Source organism: Pseudophryne corroboree, chromosome 4 (assembly GCF_028390025.1).
Source record: "Pseudophryne corroboree isolate aPseCor3 chromosome 4, aPseCor3.hap2, whole genome shotgun sequence".
Lineage (NCBI taxonomy): Eukaryota > Metazoa > Chordata > Amphibia > Anura > Myobatrachidae > Pseudophryne > Pseudophryne corroboree.
Genome location: NC_086447.1, coordinates 875,284,022 through 875,300,002, shown reverse-complemented (window position 1 = coordinate 875,300,002; position 15,981 = coordinate 875,284,022). Strand labels below are relative to the sequence as shown.

General features: G+C 46.3%; 1 protein-coding gene across 4 annotated transcripts in view; it reads right to left on the bottom strand.

Annotated features, from left to right (window-relative positions):
- KIF6 (kinesin family member 6) overlaps positions 1-15,981 on the bottom strand; it is an 873,149-nt gene that overhangs the window by 802,846 nt on the left and 54,322 nt on the right. For all 4 annotated transcript variants that reach the window (XM_063918838.1, XM_063918839.1, XM_063918840.1 and 1 more), the window contains exon 3: positions 13,466-13,540. In XM_063918838.1, the coding sequence (XP_063774908.1) occupies positions 13,466-13,540 (75 nt within the window). The remainder of the gene's footprint in view (positions 1-13,465; positions 13,541-15,981) is intronic.

The window sequence follows — 15,981 nt, the reverse complement described above, 5'->3', positions numbered from 1 at the left end:
TCAACCAGATTTATTACGAAAAAGGGGATAAAGCAGATAGAATTTTGGCCAGGAAGTTGAGGGCTCAGATCTCCTCAAAAAATATCTTATCTATTCGCACCAAACAGGGAACACTAACACACGACCCTGACCGCATTCTGGGTGAATTCGAGGAATTTTATAAGCTATTGTATAACACGGAGGCGGTCCCTTCGTCGTCTTCATCGAGATTCGATGAGGGGATCGAATCCCTTTTAGATAAGTGTGACCTACCGTCACTGAGCAGGTCGACAGTCTCTCAGTTAGGCTCAGAGATAACTGTGGAAGAGTTAGATAATGCACTTAAAACTCAGAAATCTGGTAAAGCCCCTGGCCCTGACGGGATGTCAATTATGTATTACAAGAAATTTAAAGGGATTCTATTACCCCATCTCTGTAGGCTCTTCAATGGCTTCCTCAGAGGTAACCCTCTGTCACCCCGGGCACTAGAGGCACGGATAGTTTTAATTCATAAACCTGGGAAGGACCCCAACTCCTGTGCTAGCTACCGCCCCATCTCTCTACTAAATAACGACATTAAAATCTTTGCCAAAATTCTTGCCCTGAGACTAAATCCAGTTCTCCCGCGTCTGATCCACGCGGACCAGGTGGGCTTCATCCCAGGCCGACAAGCTAGGGACAATACCCGCAGAACCATTGACTTGGTCCATCTTGTCAATAAAGCTAAATTGCCCTCTGTCCTTCTCTCGCTTGATGCGGAGAAGGCTTTTGATAAAATACTTTGGCCTTTCATGTTTGCTACCTTGCGTAGGTTCGGCCTGGGAGGAAGCCTACTTCAGGGTATTCAGGCACTCTACTCCAGCCCTTCTGCCAGGGTCCGGGTTAATGGCAAAGACTCTCCCCTCTTCCAAATCAATAACGGTACACGTCAGGGGTGCCCTCTGTCTCCGTTAATTTTTGCCATGACCATCGAACCCTTGGCGTGCATGGTTAGGGCTAATCCTGATATTAAGGGCATCACTGTTGGCGACGAGGAGTTCAAATTGTCATTATTTGCAGACGATGTTCTGTTAACTCTGTCTTCACCTAATATTTCTATCCCCAACCTATTTAAAACCCTATCATTATATTCTCATTATTCGGGATATCGTATTAACTATTCCAAATCGGAGGCCCTCCCTTTGCATCTTAATGAGGATACCAGATCTCTCCTAGCTGTTAACTTTAATTTTGCTTGGCGCTCCAAAAAAATTAAATACCTAGGCGTGTTCATCACGAACTCCTACGACTCCCTATACTCTGAGAATTTTCCAGCCTTATTTAAGTGTATAGAGTCGGACCTCCGGGCATGGGACAAGCAGATTATAGCCTGGTTCGGACGGATAGTCTCAGTAAAGATGAACATCCTACCCAGGCTCTTATACCTGATTCAAACAATTCCCGTACGCATTCCCGCTGAGGCCTTAGGCCGAATGCAGAGACTCTTCCTAAAATTTATATGGTCGGGCAAGCCTCCTAGAATTAGGACCTCTACTTTGGTACGTGACCCACTAGCTGGAGGCAGAGGTTTGCCGGACATTCGTAAATATTACAATGCAACTCACCTGAGCCAGGCTGTCGCCTGGTTTTCCCCAGCGCCCCATCTACCCTGGATTCGAATCGAGCGTCTAGCGGCCGGGGTCTCCACTTTGGTTTCCCTACTAACGCCGACCAAGTCAATCCGGACAATGCAAACATGTCCCCCTCCCACTAAATTTACCTGCTCCCTGTGGTGTTTCTGCATTCGGCATTATGGTTTATCCACTTTCCCCTCGCCCATCACCTCCATTTGGGACAATCAGGAATTCCCCCCTGGTTCCACCTTACGGTCCCACCCATGGTTCCACCTGAGCTCGCGTCCGGGACTGGTGTTGACTTCATAGAGGGTTCCTCCTGGCGCTCCCTTCAGTCCCTACGTGACAAATATGATATCCCTCAACCTGTATTTTATGAGTATTTACAAATTCGTTCTTTCTTAAGCTCCCTCTCAAAATCCCAAGTCATGCGTCAACTTACCCCCTTGGAACGTTTGTGTATTTATTCTCCTATGCGACAGGGTATTCTTTCCATACTTTATGGCTTACTACGTTCTCTGAAGGCAGCGAACATACTTCCCCATGAGCGTAAATGGGAACAGGACCTTGGCCCACCCCCTGCAGAGGACTCATGGGAAATCATCAGGCAAAATGTAGCCCAGTCCTCAATTTCCTCCTTAGTGAAGGAAAATTCCTATAAAGTCTATACTAGATGGTATCGGGTCCCTGCAACACTGCATAAGATTTTTCCCGGGTCATCCCCATTGTGTTGGCGCGGATGCGGCCAGACTGGAGACTTTAAGCACATTTGGTGGTCCTGCCCCAAAATATGCACGTTCTGGGCCCAGGTGGAAACCCTCATTGGCTCCATTTTCCACTCGCAAGTAGCATTGGGCCCTTGGTCGGCCCTCCTGGGCCTACCTTTGCCCAACTTTGACACCCAGGCGAGCAGTCTGGTACTCCAAATTCTACACGCCGCCAGATGTGTGATAGCTAAAAATTGGAAAAAAACCACTACCCCCCCTAGGAGCATGTTGATAGCCAAAATATGGCATATTTCCATGATGGAGAAAATCACGGCCTCCTTACGGGACAGGTCAGAGAAATATAGGAGGATATGGGATCCTTGGTTCACCTATACTACGCCCTCTAATGCCGGAGTGTGATACCCTCCGTCATATGGGTCTCAATAAGCAAACGAGGTATTATACTGTCCACAGTTGTAAAGTTGGTAAAGAGTGCAGTTAGGGGGTGCTACCTCCCTTGACATGGCTCTACTTTGTTTGTATGTATGTTACTATGATGATCCCCCACTCTCCCACCCCCCCTTCCCCTTTCCTCCTCTCTCTCTTATTCTCTTCTTCTTTCCTTCTATCCTTCTCTTCACTTTTAGTTTAAACACAGAAAAATTGTTGTCGATATATATATATATATATGGTATTGATGATGTACTTCCCTGTTGATGCTACATTTGGTTATTCCCCATGGGATAACATGTATGTGATTTTGAATATTTCATTTGGAGTCATCATCTCCTGTTTGTCTTGTACCAGCATATTCGACTTCTCTTCAATAAAAAATATTAAATTAAAAAAAAAAAAAAAATCCTCACTAACGCGTTTTTCTTGGTTGTGGAGCTTTCTCAAAGAGTATCTGTGTATCCAATATAGGGGGTAATTCAGAGTTGATCGCAGCAGCAAATTTGTTAGCAGATGGACAAAACCATGTGCACTGCGGAGGGGCAGATATAACATGTGCAGAGAGAGTAAAATTTGGGTGGGTTATACTGTTTCTGTGCAGGGTAAATACTGGCTGCTTTATTTTTACACTGCAATTTAGATTTCAGTTTGAACACACCCCACCCAAATCTAACTCTCTCTGCACATGTTATATCCATATCTCCCAACATGACCCTCTCCAGGAGGGACAGAATGCTCTGCTCCTGGACTTCCCTCTTAATCTATGATTGCCATCACCTGTGCTGAAACACCTTTCTTATCCATTCACCTGCTCAAAACAAGTGCTGGCAATCAGAAATTAGGAGAAAAGTCCAGAAGTAGAGCATTTTGTCCCTCCTGGAGAGGGTCATGTTGGGAGGTATGTATATCTGCCCCCCCCCCGTACACATGGTTTTGCCCAACTGCTAACAAATTTGCTGCTGCGATCAACTCTGAATTAGGCCCATAGTCCATATTTATACCTGCTAGGTTTTTATCCATCCATCCCTTGAATCCGAAACACCTGATCCTTTTATAATTGATCCACCTTCATTTTAGCAACTCTAAACTCTTCCCCACTTGTTCTGATGGTAATATGATATCACGTTGGAATTACTTCTCCCTTATCAATAATGTTATTACTTCATAATAAAGTTCAAACAATAAAAATAAAAAACAAGTAGGGATATATGTATGACACATTTACATACCTCCCAACATGACCCTCTCCAGGAGGGACACACTGCTCTGCTTCTGGACTTCCCTCTTAATTTATGATTGCCGGCACCTGTGTTGAACAGGTTAACGGATAAGAAAGGTGTTTCACCACAGGTGATGGCAATCATAAATTAAGAGAAAAGTCCAGAAGCACAGCATTGTGTTCATCCTGAAGAGGGTCATGTTGGGAGGTATGCATTTAAAATGTGTTGAGTACTGAATATTACTATGCAGTCTTCCAAAAATACTATATACTGAATAAATGAGATATACTGACAGGTTCATCTAAAATTAGAACCTGTAAGCTTTTACTTATATAAACCGTCTCTCTAGCTGCGAGCCACTATACCGAGGCTCATTTCCTCCTCTTTTTAAAAATACTTGGATTTTTGGCAACCCGTATATACTGTATCATTACTTTTAACGTAATTTATCCTCAGATACCCAACGACAGGTAGAGCGGGGACAGTATTGCAGATTGTGTTATAAGGCCTCCGTCTCGGTAATGTGAATATTCCTGTTTGGTAACTTTATATTTTTAGGCTTTTCCTTCCAAATGTCCGTGTCAAGTCACACAGAACAAAAACCAATGTTCTCTTATGAAACACAGCGGTCCTGTCACAGCAACAATAACTCAGCTGGTTACGCAATCGTACATGGGTAATAAAAGCATCTAACCACATCTGAGGATATATTTCAGCTGAAATAAAACGCCAGGCCTGTGGCCTCCAGCCATCCCACCACAGATCCTCAGGGAGGACCACAGAGAACTAGCCCTGCTTGAGCACAGGTGTAAGCATCAATTTACACAAGTGTGCCTGGATCTTAAATGATCTATAAGCCGGCAAAAGCTTAACTTGTAGTACGCCTAATTGGTATTATTATAAAACATCAAAATAAAACAATCTGGCACAAATTAAAAATTAATGTAATCGAATGTCTGTCTATCCCTTATAAGTACAGCAATACGCAGTAACCTATTAGAGCCTGTGGAAGCACAACCTCTATATAGGGCACAACAAACGTTGGCTGGTACTGCGCTGATTAAGAACCCATCATGGCAGAACAGACAGACAAGACACTTTTATAGTAATAAAGAAATATCTAAATTCTATCTCGCTCCATAAAGATAAAAATACATACAGTATATCAAAATCTCAATAATTATTTTATCCGTATCTGAAAACAATGCATTCAACAGTAATTATATCACTGGCTAATGTAAGTCAGCATCCAAATATATAGGGCTGGCTGATAAAGCATAAGTTACTCAGTCTGTGCGGAGAGCCAAATAAAAACAGAGATAAAATACACGTTGTTCCCGGCTTAGTTGTAATTAGAGATGAGCGGGTTCGTAACGCCAGTTCGGTTTTATCCGGATTTTTCTTACTGGCTATCCAAAACACATGACATCTGTGTGCCAATAAGATGCCGTTTTGAGAACCGAGTAAAACCGAGTAAAACCGAACCCGCTCATCTCTAGTTGTAATGCTCTTTAAATGGATGTTCCACAATGTATATTCAGTCCGATTTTACAGCTCCTAATTGTCGCCGGCATCTAGACGTTCACTGAGCGGAAGATGGGAGCAGATGCTGCAGCTGTAGTGCTGTGTGACCGCTGCTGGAGAGTCCAGGCGCTGACCAGGCGGCCACCAATCGCTCTGCGGCAGCTGGTGATATCCAGCCACACATAGGCCCTCATTCAGCATGGATTGAAACTGCAAAGCTGCGCAGATGCAATCCACAGCAATGCAAATGCAGTAGAGGTGTATAAATACCTACTTGCTGCATCTGAGATCGCAGTGCTGCGACCACGTCACAGTCTGGGATCAAACATCGCAACCATGGGTCACGATGTTCATCTGCAACGACAAGCTGAGTAAGCCTCAGCTTCCCCCTGAACTTGTCTGCCTGTCAATCAGACAGAGGTTTTCAAAATCCTGCGATGAGATCGCAGAACCCATTCTGCACATGCGCAGATTGGGTCCCGTGCATGCGTAGTTTCCCGATGATCGGGAAACTGTGCAGGGGATCACTTATGCGGTCCATCCTGAATTACCCCCATAGACCGCTTTCCTAATGCGGCTCAGCAGAGACGTGCAGTGTAAAGCAGCACAGTCACTGGAATGTGGATACAGATTAGTAGCAGGTGTCATCCCCCCATAGCTCCTCAGGGAGGATGGCAGAGAAACAAGCCCTGACTGAGCACAGGTGTAAGCCTCAATTTACACAAGTGTGCCTGGATCTTAACTGATCTATAAGCCGGGAAAAGCTGACCTTGTGGTACGCATAAATAGGAATTTAATACCTGCCGGTAATTCCTTTTCTCGTAGTCGGTAGTGGATACTGGGGTTCTGTACTTTAGTACCATGGGTTATAGATCAGGTCCACTAGAGCCTGGCACTTTAAAACCTTTAGCGTGTGTATGTGTGTGCTGGCTCCTCCACTCTATGCCCCTCCTACCAGACTCAGTCTAGGAAACTGTGCCCGAGGAGACGGACATACCACGAGAGAAGAAAACAGGTACAACAGTGGTGAAGCATTAAGCCAACACACAACCATAATCAATAAAGGAGGGCGCTAACCAGAACAGAGAAAAGCAACACCAACCTAACCAGGATAGCACGGCTATCCCAACGACATAATGGGACTGCAACGGAGGGCCAACCAAACACCTACTCAAGTAAGCAGGAATCGAAGCACGGAGGCGGGCGCCCAGTATTCATTACGGACTATGAGAAAAGGAATTACTGATAGGTATTAAATTCCTATTTTCTCTTACGTCCTAGTGGATACTGGGGATCTGTACTTTAGTACCATGGGGAAGTCCCAAAGTTCCCAAATGGGTGGGAGAGTGCGGAGACCCCTGTAAAACCGCCTGACCAAACTGAAGGTCATCCTTGGCCAAGGTGTCGAACCGATGGAATTTCACAAAAGTGTTCAAACCAGACCAAGTAGCAGCTCGGCACAACTGTAAGGCCGAGACACCCCGGGGCAGCCGCCCAGGAAGAGCCCACAGATCTAGTCGAGTGGGCCTGAATAGACGTGGGCAAAGGCAGAGCCGTCGAAGCATAGGCTTGTTTAATGGTCAACCAGAGCCAACGAGCAATAGATTGCTTAGAAGCTGGCCGCCCAATCTTGGTGGCATCATAAAGGACAAACAGCGAATCAGAATTTGGATGACGAGCAGTCTTTTTGACATAAATCTTTAGAGCCCTCACTACATCTAAGGACCCTGGGCCAACAGAAGGGTCAGACAACACTGGAACCACGATGGGTTGATTCACATGAAAAGCGGACACCACTTTAGACAAAAACTGAGGCCGGGTCCTGAGTTCTGCCCTGGGTACATGAAAAATCAAATAAGGGCTCTTACAGGATAATTCAGAGACACATCTGGCAGACACCAATGCTAATAACAGCACTGTCTTCCAGGTAAGAAACTTCAACTCCACCCTCTGTAAGGGTTCAAACCAGTCCAATGGAAGAAAGGACAGAACCACATTGAGATCCCACGGAGCCGTGGGAAGTACGAAGGACGGTTGCATATGAAGAACTCCTTTTAGGAAAGTTTGTACTACCGGCAACATGGCAAGTTGTTTCTGGAAGAAAGTAGAGAGCGTCGAAATCTGGACTTTGAAGGAGCCCAAACGTAGGCCCAAATCCACTCCCGCTTGCAGGAAAAGTAAAAAACAACAAATTCTAAATTCCACGGAAGAAACCTTTCTACTTTCACACCAGGAAACATATTTTTTCCAGCTACGATGATAATGTTTTGACGTCACTATCTTCCTGGCTTGGACCATGGTGGAAATAACCCAGGAGGGAAGACCTTTTCTTGCTAGAATCTCTCTCTCAGCTTCCAAACTGTCAAACGTAGCTGCTTTAAGTCTGGATAGATGAACAGACCTTGTTGAAGAAGATCCTTTTGGAAAGGCAGGGTACAGAAATCCACCAGAGCCAAGGTTAGGACGTCCGAGTACCAATCCCTGTCGAGGTCAATCTGGGGAAATTAGAATTGCTTGAACGCTTTAACTTCTTAGCCTCTTTAGAACCCTTGGGATTAGCGGTAGAGGAGGGACAGGTACACAAACTGGAACGGCCAAGGAGTCATCAGCGCGTCCACTGCTACAGCCTGCGGATCCCTCGTCCAGGAACAGTAACGGCAAAGCTTCTTGTTGAGACGAGAAGCCTATACAAATTGATTTGGTGGGTGTAGAAGAACCCACACCTCACCAAAAGAAAAGAAATTCCTTTGTTTGGAGCACTCTTTTAAATGATATGTATGAATAATGGAAAAAAAAATTTGATTAAAACTTAACTTTTATTTTTCAATACTTGACTAAAAAATGAAAGGGGTATAATGCACGTATCAATTGGTAAATCCCCTTATAAACAGTGGTGAACATCTATGAGTGAGAGCAAATACTATCGTTTTAAAATTATGTATTTTGCTCAAAAAAAATAAAGAAGAGACAATGATAGTAATCTATCAGACTTTTAAAAAAGCAGCAGTAGTGATATTTTTTATATCTGTTAGCATTTAATCAGACAATTCATTGGTATTAAAGTATTAAACCTTAAAAATTTCATATAAGGTCCAGACCAATAATATGTGTCTGGATTTTACCAAGCAGTGTGAGTGGTGCTTGGAGTCTTCTTAGGATCGACTTCTCCCCCTACTTCAATAAAACTTATGCATATAAGACTGATGCCTCTTCCATAAACATGAATCAGTAATAGTGTCCATGTCTGTGTTGATGAAAAAAAGAATGAAAGAAAGAATACATGGTTGCAATTAGACTATAATGGGCACCTCATCTGCATTGTTAGTTCAATGTAACTTTTTTAAGTCCTAAGGCAAGGACCTGTCACATAGGTATTTGTATCCAATTGTGTGTGTAACAAATACAGTTGCCTAGGCAGCCACCTTATGTTTGACCAAAATCTAGTCACAGTATAGCAAACCAGGTAAATCAATCAACACTTAATCATATTCAGAATAAGGTGACGATACACATAGCAAATCCTGTGCATCTTGTAATTATCTATATTCTGAGATCACATTAATTCATATGGGAAAAAAAATTATATTGTGATGTAACATGGGCAGTGGCGCGTCTAGTCACAGTATAGCGAACCACGTAAATCATTCAACACATAATTATATCCAGAAAAAGGTGACAATATGCATAAAGAATTTGGTACCTGGGAGATTCATTTATTCAATTCGTCTCCGAACAAGGCATCACCTGTAAAGGGAAGATTTTCTACACCCTTTTTGGAATTGGCGTCCGCTGACCACTGACGCAACCACAGAGCTCTGAGTGCCGAAACAGCCATGGCAGTAGTGCAGCCATTTATCTAACACAATTCTTTGATAGCCTTGCTCGTGAAATTTGCAGCATCCTGCATATGTTGCAGCAGAGTAATAACCTCATCCCGGGGCAGAGAGTCTAAAATTCAATAACAGTATCAGACCACTTAACTACCGCCCTGGAAATCCACCCACAAACAATTGTGGGGCATTGTGCTATGCCTGCTGCCGTATATAGGAGGTCATTCCGACCCATTCGCACGCAGCGGTTCTTTCCCATTCGCAGCGGTGCGAACGGATCGGAACTCTGCATGCTCGGCGGCTGCAATGCGCATGCACGTCATTGCCCGGCGACGGCCATCGCCGGGCAGTGTCCAGAATGAAGAAGAAAGTGATCGCTAGCATGATCACAAGAAAAATTACAACAGGGAGGCATTCCAGGGCGTCTACTCACTGTTTTCCGGACGTGGAGATCCGAACGCAGGCATGTCCAAGCGTTTGGAGGGCGGATGTCCGACGTCAATCCCGGGACCTTTGTCGCTGGATCATTCGCACAGGGTAAATAAGTCTGACCCTGGCCTTGTTTTGCAGGAAACTTTTTTAGCATAGCAGGGCTGCACAAGCGATCGCAGTCCTGCTATGCTAAAATACACTCCCCCATAGGCGGCGTCAAGTTGATCGCACGAGCAGCAAAAAGTTGCTACGTGCGATCAACTTGGAATGAGGGCCATAATGACTTGAGAGTGGTCTCAATTTTACAGTCCGCAGGCTCTTTTAGGAATATAGCCCCTGGCACCGGCAGTACCAATTTCTTAGACAGTCTGGATACAGACGGGTCGACTGACGGAGGGGTTTCCCCAAACTTTCCTGTCCTCTGCTGGGAGGGGAAAGGTAGATAAAAACCTCTGAGGAATTTTAAGTTTCTTATCAGGGTTTAACCATGCCTCCCTGGCTAGAGAATTTAATTCCCTAGACACAGGAAAGGTGACTGAGGTCTTGGTCTAACATTAAAATACAACTCCTCATCTGGTTCGCCTCCTGATCCGGTATGTGAAGAACCTCTCTTACAGCATAAATGAGAGCATCCACCCCAGGGGACAGAGAGCTGTCCTCATCCATATCATCATCATCCACATCAGGCTGATCAGAATCAGAATCAGAGTGGAGCACCTGTGGCAGTGAGCAATTATGTGAAACCAACAGAGGGGGCTGAGAAGCCTTCCTGGTATCTGCTGCTTTAGCCATACAATCAATAGACTGTTTCAACACATGTCTCTCCTTTTTAGCTGCAGCCAATTCTGAATTTACATTCTGAATCATGCTTTTAAAATTATCTAACCAGTCAGGTGCCAGTGAAATGTGTCCCTGTGTAGATAAGGAACATTGCTCACACATGAGGAACCTCGCTGATGAAGGGGTATAGTTACAGCAGCACACATAACTATGTCCACAGACATATTGACACAAGTGAAAATACAGTGCAGCTCACTGAAACACCTCCACATAGACCCTAGAGAGCCCCTGGAGTGACACTGAGGAATGGAGACCAGCATACAGAACACAGCAGTACAGTGTGTGAAAAGTTGTGTACAACCTGATAGAAGTGCAGTGGCGCTACCGCTGGCGTGCTGCCCCCCTGCTATGACCCCCTGGTACCTGTACAGAGTCTGTAACAGCCATGGGTCCTGAAGGAACAGCGTGCATGCAGCCTTGATGATCCGCAGCAGCAGAAAATGGCGCCTTCCCGTCTCTGGTCCCGTTCCGGGAAGCCCCTCCCCTTGCAATGGCGTGCGGTCCCTGTATTATTATACTGGCCATGTAAACAAACATCAAATATACATAACAGTACATACAAAGCCTTGACTGACAGTGAGCACATGCGTGACATGCCGCCAAAACTGCACAGTGGACCCGCTAACCGGGACCCCAGTGTAACACTCACCGTACCTATCGATCTTTGGCATCTTAGGGTGGCGGCTAGCTGCTGGCGTGGGCACACATACTAACGGTGTGTGAACAGCACCTCAGGAGCACAGTGTCCTGTCAGCTGGGATTACGAACCATTAACCCTCAGGGGTAGGTAGACTGGTAGTCTGGTAGGATGGCATAGAGGGGAGGAGCCAGCACACACATACACACACTAAAGGTTTTAAAGTGCCAGGCTCCAGTGAACCCGATCTATACCCCATGGTACTAAAGTACAGATCCCCAGTATCCACTAGGACAGGCCTGGCCAACCTGTGGCTCTCCAGATGTTGTGAAACTACACATCCCAGCATGCCCTGCCACAGTTTTAGCATTCCCTAATAGCAAAACTGTGGCAAAGCATGATGGGATTTGTAGTTTTACAACAGCTGGAGAGCCACAGGTTGGCCAGGCCTGCACTAGGACGTAAGAGAAATTGGAATTATTCTAATAATCTAAAAGTGGTGTATAACGCAGTATGGTGTGCCCGCTGTTTGATGTGCTGCAGATTGATATAGGGAGGCAACGACATAATAGGACAGCCGTAGTTCAGTCGTGTATACCAGGAGACATGCTCACTGAATAGGTCTTTGTGAGGTCATAGAGCCTGTAGGTCCAGAAAGCTATAAGATCCACCAACCGCAACAAATAGAAAATGGGAAAGTGTGCCATGTAATCTACTGAATCTCTGGCAAGTGGCAGTAAGGGTTGGAGGAGAGAGAGATCCCTGGATTCCCAAAGGGTCCTTGTGGCCGACAAGTGAAGATACAAAGTGTGGAGAGTGGTACACAGAAACGGAAGTGTCCTTTCTCCTTTCCCTGTGCCCACCAAAGTAGCGGAACAAAAATCAGGTTTTATTATCTATAAATGCTGTTAGGAAAGTTAGTGCTCCCTGCGGAGTCGGTGACAGCATCTTCTGATGCAGTCATCAGTTTGTCATCTCCATTTCTGGATATGGAGGGAATAGAAGTACCTGTAGCTAGTAAGATCATCAGATGGTCCACAATAGCACAAAGGTTTCATAGGACTAGCCAACAGATATGTGGGAGGCTCATGTGATTACAAGTGACAGGGGCAGTGTCATGACATCACACATGAATATTTGTACATAATGATACCTTCCTGGAACTTTAACTACCCACAACATGTAAGCCCTTCTTTGTGCTTTGAAAGCAAAATGTATCCACAGAGCAGTTATTTATCATATCCAAGGGCAACAAAGAAGCTACTTCTAGTTCAGGGGTTCGGCAACCCCTGGCCAAACGCACACCGAAGACCACTAAAAATGTATTAGCTGTTTGTTTAGAAAGTAGGAAAAGCACATAGGAAACACAACCACCAGAGTGAAATATTGCAAAACAATAATTGAGGAATTACAGTATAGCAGCCATATTACAGGACGTGCCCAAAACCCCAAATCTGAAAACATAGAACCACGAAACCCCTCCCTGCGAGATTAGTACTTGGGAGAATCTGGAAAAAGTATTTTGTTCCAATAGAGGAACATACTGTGATACCACCTGTCCAATTATATTGCTCTATTGGTATCCGGTCTTTAGGTCGACAGCACTTAGGTCAACACTTATTAGGTCGACCACTACTGGTCGACATGCATTAGGTAGACATGGTCACTATATCTACATGGCAAAGATCGACACATGAAAAGGTCGACATGAGTTTTTGGGTTTTTTTTTTAATCTTATTTTTTTTTAAACTTTTTCATACTTTACGATCCACATGGACTACGAATGGAAATAGTAACCCCGAAGCATGGCGAACAAACACGGTGCCCTAATGAGTGTTCCCAGTCACTTTACAAATAAAACGACATCAAAAATACATTAAAAAAACTCATGTCGACCTTTTTCCATGTCGACCAAATGAGAGTCCTAGTCACTGTCGGCCAACAGTGGTCGACCTAATGACTGTCGACCTAGTAACTGTTTACCCTATGTTCCACACCCGATCTATTTGGGGAGGTTGACATCTGCACTCCACAGGCTGCGAGAATATCAAGGCAGCGGACTCTGGGAGCCTGATTGGTACAAAAATAATTATTTGAAAAAACATAGAACCAGACCTTGTAAAATACAGTATAAATATTTTGCTTTACTTTATCTGAGTTTTCCATGTATCACATTATAAGACCGTGTAACATGTTAGAAAGCACATGTAACATTACATGGAAACTGTACCTTTCTGCTACTGGTTTAGCGATACGCTCAAAGATTGCTTCCTGCTTTGTTTCTTGGTCGAAAGCCTCTTGAAATCTGCAAAATATCCAATAATTATGAGCTTTTATCACCTGCAAGTGTACAACAGTGCCTGATTCATGGAGCCTAGGTTTCTGTAGACAAGCGTCGTCATCCCGTACCTCATAAACCACAACGCAACAAAAGTTCCTCTATGTTCTGTTGTACTATTATCAGTAAATTGATGGCTGAGATTAGTTCTGGGCAGTAAAATGTATTAATGTGGTATATATATTCTATATTCATAAAACAAGGCCTACGGTAATCCAGGTGCGTGGCTGGCCGACTGCTGGATTTGTACAATGTCTGACGGCACAACCCAAGGAAATTAAACACATTCGAAGTACAGAAACCATTTTGGCAATTATTCTCTTTAGAGGTTGACGTGAAACTCAATCAATCACCAAGAAGATGAACCAGTCGCTGTTTGTAGTAATGTATGAGATCAAGTGGAAAATGTGTCCAAGCTATACAGGAGATGGCAACATGTGGTGCTCCAGCTGTTGTGAAACCACAAGTCCCAGCAGGCTCTGCCAGTCAATGGTTACCTAACCTGGGGGGGTCATTCAGACCAGGCCGCAGAAGCAGCTGCACAGCGGCTGTGAGGCCATACACATTGCGGTCGCATTCACAATGGATGCGAACACAATGTGATTGATAGCGGCAGGCGTTGCAGGGGCAGAGTTAACGGAGGATGGGCAGCGGCGTTTTCGGAGCGGCTGCGTGACGTCTGCAGTGTGACCGACCCACACTATCTCACCCAGGAATGGCCCCCACTATGACAGGGAGACTCCACACTGCAGTGTGACAGACCCACACTATCTCACCCAGAGCTGGCTCCCACTATGACAGGGAGGACTCACACTGCAGTGTGACCGACCCACACTATCTCACCCAGGGCTGGCTGTCACTATGACAGGGAGGACCCGCACTGCAGTGTGACCGACCCACACTATCTCACCTAGGGCTGACTCCCACTATGACCGGGAGGACCCACATTGCAGTGTGACCGACCCACACTATCTCACCCAGAGCTGGCTCCCACTATGACAGGGAGGACTCACACTGCAGTGTGACCGACCCACACTATCTCACCCAGGGCTGGCTGTCACTATGACAGGGAGGACCCGCACTGCAGTGTGACCGACCCACACTATCTCACCCAGGGCTGACTCCCACTATGACCGGGAGGACCCCACACTGCAGTGTGACCGACCCACACTATCTCACCCAGGGCTGGCTCCCACTATGACAGGGAGGACTCACACTGCAGTGTGACCGACCCACACTATCTCACCCAGGGCTGGCTGTCACTATGACAGGGAGGACTCACACTGCAGTGTGACCGACCCACACTATCTCACCCAGGGCTGGCTGTCACTATGACAGGGAGGACCCCACACTGCAGTGTGACCGACCCACACTATCTCACCCAGGGCTGGCTCCCACTATGACAGGGAGGACTCACACTGCAGTGTGACCGACCCACACTATCTCACCCAGGGCTGACTCCCACTATGACAGGGAGACTCCACACTGCAGTGTGACAGACCCACACTATCTCACCCAGGAATGGCCCCCACTATGACAGGGAGACTCCACACTGCAGTGTGACCGACCCACACTATCTCACCCAGGGCTGGCTGTCACTATGACAGGGAGACCCCGCACTGCAGTGTGACCGACCCACACTATCTCACCCAGGGCTGGCTGTCACTATGACAGGGAGGACCCACACTGCAGTGTGACCGACCCACACTATCTCACCCAGGGCTGACTCCCACTATGATAGGGAGGACCCACACTGCAGTGTGACCGACCCACACTATCTCACCCAGGGCTGACTCCCACTATGACAGGGAGGACCCACACTGCAGTGTGACCGACCCACACTATCTCACCCAGGGCTGGCTCCCACTATGACAGGGAGGACTCACACTGCAGTGTGACCGACCCACACTATCTCACCCAGGGCTGACTCCCACTATGACAGGGAGGACCCACACTGCAGTGTGACCGACCCACACTATCTCACCCAGGGCTGACTCCCACTATGACAGGGAGGACCCACACTGCAGTGTGACCGACCCACACTATCTCACCCAGGGCTGACTCCCACTATGACAGGAAGACCCCACACTGCAGTGTGACCGGCCCACACTATCTCACCCAGGGCTGACTCCCACTATGACAGGGAGGACCCACACTGCAGTGTGACCGACCCACACTATCTCACCCAGGGCTGGCTGTCACTATGACAGGGAGGACTCACACTGCAGTGTGACCGACCCACACTATCTCACCCAGGGCTGGCTGTCAGTATGACAGGGAGGACCCACACTGCAGTGTGACCGACCCACACTATCTCACCCAGGGCTGACTCCCACTATGACAGGGAGGACTCACACTGCAGTGTGACCGACCCAGTCTATCTGACCCAGTGATTTATATGTGGAAAT